Source organism: Chelmon rostratus, chromosome 10, assembly GCF_017976325.1.
Source record: "Chelmon rostratus isolate fCheRos1 chromosome 10, fCheRos1.pri, whole genome shotgun sequence".
NCBI classification, from domain to species: Eukaryota; Metazoa; Chordata; class Actinopteri; order Chaetodontiformes; family Chaetodontidae; genus Chelmon; species Chelmon rostratus.
This window is the reverse complement of record NC_055667.1, coordinates 4673369-4677957: the sequence shown is the minus strand read 5'-3', so window position 1 is coordinate 4677957 and position 4589 is coordinate 4673369. Positions and strand designations below refer to the sequence as shown.

Here is a 4589-nt window from a genome sequence, read left to right as displayed (position 1 = left end):
ATACACCAATCAGCTGCGACTAACAGAACTGATCGGAAAGGTGTTTCTTGCAGATCAAACTGGGACGTTTTCTTCCATCAGTCCCTTTTTTTCCACCTTTTTAATCACCATTTCTTTTCCCTTCAGCTGTGTCGACCTGAGTGGACCTGAGCCCGTACCAGCGGCTTGTTTTGGTGGGTGGGATTGTAACGGAACCCATAATGCAGCTGTGATTCTGAGCTCCAGCTGGTTATGGGGTCCGTTTCCATCCCACAGTGCACAGCTCATCGTGAGCGGACGACCCGACGGCGACGCTTCGGCGGCAAGAGGACACTCGAGCAGGGGTTCGTCCGTCCTACCACACACCCCGTCCTCTCTGTCCGCCTTCACGCTCCATTTGTAACAGCAGCCTGTTGGAAACTGGATCCACATGATTTCAGTTGAAAACTTTATTGTTCCATGAATGAAAAAAGCAATAAACTTAAAACAGTAAAACACTTGTAACAGTATAAAAGTATCTACAATAAAAATGCACATCCCAGCTGACTGAGCCACAAGTATAAAACCAAAGTCCGCTCATCTTATAGTCCACCCAGTCTGATTCATACAAGACATTTAAGGTGGAATTGCAGTTTTGTTTCTCTCAAATCAACAAGGAAAGTGAAACCAGTGAGGCTGTGCTGCCATGAGCAGGCTGCACCGGAGTGTGTGGGGTGAAGTCTGTCTGATGTTGCAGTCTGATGCAGAAGGTGTTTTTCCTCAATGACACGTTTTCTCCCGGATTGCTGACAGCAGGAAACGCAACCGGGAATTTCGTGTCAGCCAAGAATGACGCCGAGAACAGCGACTGGAGCACCGGCTGCGGTTTCTTTAACTGTCGCACTGCAGCTTATGGTTTATCTGCGTGGTATTTCTGAATGGATATTTCTAATAAAGCTCAGGATTTGAAAATATCTGTTTCTGTGTGTACTCTCATTACAATATCCATCAGCACATGATTCATGACCTGCGCTGCAAACAGACTCTGAACCACTGAGGGGTGACGTGGCTGAAACACATATCCACCTCAGCGTTCGACAGCCACGCTTTCTCTACCTGCCAGATTTCACCGATGTCACCAGCAGTTCTTGCTTATGATTGTTCCCTGAAGTCTCACTTTAAAACAGCTCTTCAAATGCTCAGTTAAGAGTCTCCTACAACAAAAGGCAGCAGCTGCCGGTGTGATTTGGTCTGCTTTTGCTGAGGGGTCCGGTCCACGGATCACACCAGCACGTTCAGGTGAGGTGGTGGGACCGGAACAGGACATCCATCCACACATCAGTTAACTGAAGGCCATGTTCACATGGCAGGTGTCCAGTCTCCAAATTCAGATCTTCAGCCTCATGTGACTCAGACTGATCTAGTTCTGATTCCGTGTACAGATTTTCAACCTTGTTTTGAGTCAGAAAATGTTTATATAATAATAATTATAAATCTGTAAATTACTGGTTTTGTTTGATATGCTCTACACGATCATACATATATAGCATAACTCCACAGAGTCTTAGTCTAGCTAGAGATCACAGGATGAGAGAACCCATCCCACCCGGCTTCATGCTAAGTGCTTGGGGCTTTCAGCGCGTTCAGACTAATCAGCACCTTCTGAGGAACTACTGGCTGCAACAACGATGGCGGCTCCCGGAGAGGTTGGCCTCCATGCTACTACACATCAGTTGAATCAGAACTGGAGAGCATTTCTTCACACAAAGAAGAGCAAAAACAAGTATTTCTTGAAAACGCCTGCCCTTTTCCAAACAGTCTCTGCGCACCACCCCCCAGATGGTTCTGTGTAATAACCCATCTGCCGTGTCGGGCTATATTTTGTGTATTGTGTAGCAATATGCATTCATCAAATTCTTTTTACAAGTGGTATGATGGCGCTACAGTCGACTACTGTGGTGCAGCATTATTATTCCTTTCAAATTGTGTTTTGTTCCTGCTCCTTTGCACTTGTGTGTCTTTTCAGCACCGCCGTCAGTTCACAACTGGAGTGTTAAAGGGTTAACTCAGGCCTGTGGTGCGAACATGGCCGGATTTTTAACCTACTGTTTGTATCGAGGTTAAAGGCCAGTCGATCTTTATCTCTCCTCATGCTGAGAAATAGTGTGAAAACAAAAGAAATGTGGGCGTAGGCACTCGTCAGCTGGTGGAGAGGAGAGGCCCAAGTGTTTGCCTAACCCTGAATAACCCTGCTGTACACCGTCGTCACTCGCACAGGAAGTGTCAGTCAGGGGCCTGAAGGTGCTGAAGGTGAAGGGAACCGAGAGAGTATCCTGTCCACGAGTTCAAGCTGTCTCTCGTGGTTTTCTCGGCTGATCCGCTCGTGCATGGCGACCAGCTGACTCATTAGACTGTTCTGCATTTCCTTCTCGTGGTCCATCAGCCTCTGCAGCCGGGCGTCCTCCTGCGCCTGCATGGACGCATCCATCTCCCTGAGCTGGGCGACCGTCGCCGACACCAGCGTAGAGACTTGCTCCATCACCGTCGTTTTCTTCTTCTTCGATGGGACCGTGTACACTAGAAAACAAGAGACGATACAGCCTCTCAGTGACTCGTTCTTTTATTGCTATGGTTCAACGAGAGGTTAAAGGTTGTAAAAACTTTTTCCAAGTTGCAGCAACAGAGATGATGGAGAAAAGGAGAATGATAATAAATGAGAAGGCTTTGACAGACAGACAGACCACTGAGCCCACCATGATTAAAACTGGGTGAAAACACTTAAGTTCCACCTGAAGAGGACAAACAGCATTTGACAGACGGACTTATCATGTGGGAGCTTGTTGAAAGATTACACCTACGGGACCAAATAATCACTCGCTCACATACTTTAGACTAACTGTACGCTGCTGCCACGAAACACAGAAGCATTCGCTGCTGTGCCTCATCAAAGTCAGACGAAATGCTGCTGATTCTAGTTCTTAGAAACAATTGTTATTCTTTCATCACAATGTTATCTCCCGGGCAGGCCAGGAGCAGAGGGAGTCACTTTTCACATGACTTTCAGGAGGCACAGTGACAAATACTTCCTCATTCCGAGGCTGTTACACACGCACAGTTCGCTAAGACGAGGTTCGTAGGACTCCGTGCAGATGCTGGCGCAGCAACCAAAGCTTGCACCTCTACAGGCTGGCTCCAGGCTCAGCAACCGACCAGTTGCATTTTCTTACTGTGAAGATGGATGACACAGTACATACAAGTGCATGAAGAAGGCAGTATCTGGAGCTGCTGAGGTCACTCTGTAGGGTTTGTTATGACAGCTGGTTCGCCTTTAAATAACTTTTGTTACTTAAACTGGGATTAAATAAGTGATTTGATAGGATTTGGACTGTGTAAGTGGACTTGCTTCTGGATTCAGGTTTGATGAAATGCTGTGCTGGTGTCAGGGACCTCAGGACACAGGACCCTGCAGGTGTCCCTGCTGTCCTTTCTTTCTGAACACAATAAGAAGAGAAACACATGGACTCACTGGTGTTGTTGGGCTGTAGCTGTTCTGACGGGCTGTACTGCTCCTCGTCGTCCTCCGCCTCCACTGGACCCAGATGCTTGTTGATCTCCCTCTCGTCCACCTCGTCCCACAGGCCGACTACGACCCCCTGATGCTCCTCGCTGATGGCAGGCGGCGGCGGAGGAAGGGGCGGCGACGGAGGAGAGGGTGCGGGTGGGGGCGTGGGGCTCCGGTGTCGCTTCAGCGGGTTGCCCACGGGGGCATTCCCGAACACCCGGTGGCACTGCTCATAAAACGGCCAGTCGACGCGGTCGCTCCCGCAGCGGGTCTTCTGCTGGTGATACTTGATGTACTGCTTCCTCAGCGCCTTCAGTTTGCTGATCACCTGCATGTGAGACCTGTACACCCCCCTCTCCGCCAGCAGTTTGGTCATCCTGTTGTAAACTACCGAGTCCTTCACCGTGCCTGTGATCTGGTTTCGGATCGCCTCCGAGCCCCGAATGGTCAGAAGTTCTTTGATTTCGTTCTCCTGCCAGTTGTGCATCTTCTCGGCTGTGAGAAATTGTGCCGCTGGAGCGTCTCAACTTATTACAAACACCTCCGCTGTATGTTTGCGCTGCTTACGTCACAGTTGTGCGCCGGAAACAGACGCGCGCAAAGATCGCTGGAGAGGGATCACTCACTCTGTAGCTACAAAGAATGGACTGTGCATTAAAGTGTAAAAATAATAATCCGTTTATTTGTGTAGTACAATGTGTGTCACAAAAGAAAACAACGAAAGCATAGCAGAGACAGAAAACAGACATTAAAGCAGCTAAAAAGCAGCTAAAACAAGAGGCAGAAAAACAACTCTTTTCTTGTTTATGTTTTTGTTACTTAAAAAACACATTAATTACAGTAACTAGCTAGTCATAGTGCCATTAAATCATAAATTAATGACAACAAAAAATAATTACTTTGTTTAACACTATAGTTTAAGATGCCCCTTTATTAACTGCTGGGAACAAGTTGTCTCCTGTTTTACTGAAAAGTCAGGCTTTAATCATCATCATCCTCATCATAGGCTGCAAGGGCTGCAACTATCGATTGTTTTCATTGTTGATAAATCAGATGCCCATCAAAGTTT

The 4589-nt window shown here is 47.5% G+C and overlaps 1 protein-coding gene across 1 annotated transcript; it reads right to left on the bottom strand.

Annotated features, from left to right (window-relative positions):
* Positions 1 to 312: 312 nt before the first annotated feature.
* LOC121612824 lies at positions 313 to 4062 on the bottom strand. The gene is made up of 2 exons (XM_041945949.1): positions 3485 to 4062; positions 313 to 2535 (listed from the first exon to the last, which is right to left on the bottom strand). Exons 1-2 carry the CDS (start codon positions 4005 to 4007, stop codon positions 2246 to 2248), a joined length of 813 nt encoding a protein of 270 aa, XP_041801883.1. The 5' UTR covers positions 4008 to 4062; the 3' UTR covers positions 313 to 2245.
* Between the last annotated feature and the right edge of the window lie 527 nt (positions 4063 to 4589).

Coding starts and splice junctions, on each gene's coding strand:
- LOC121612824 (XM_041945949.1), bottom strand. CDS start 4,007: ATGCACAACTGGCAGGAGAACGAAATCAAAGAACTTCTGACCATTCGG. Junction 2,536..3,484: donor GCTACAGCCCAACAACACCA/GTGAGTCCATGT, acceptor CTTGTTTTCTAG/TGTACACGGTCCCATCGAAG.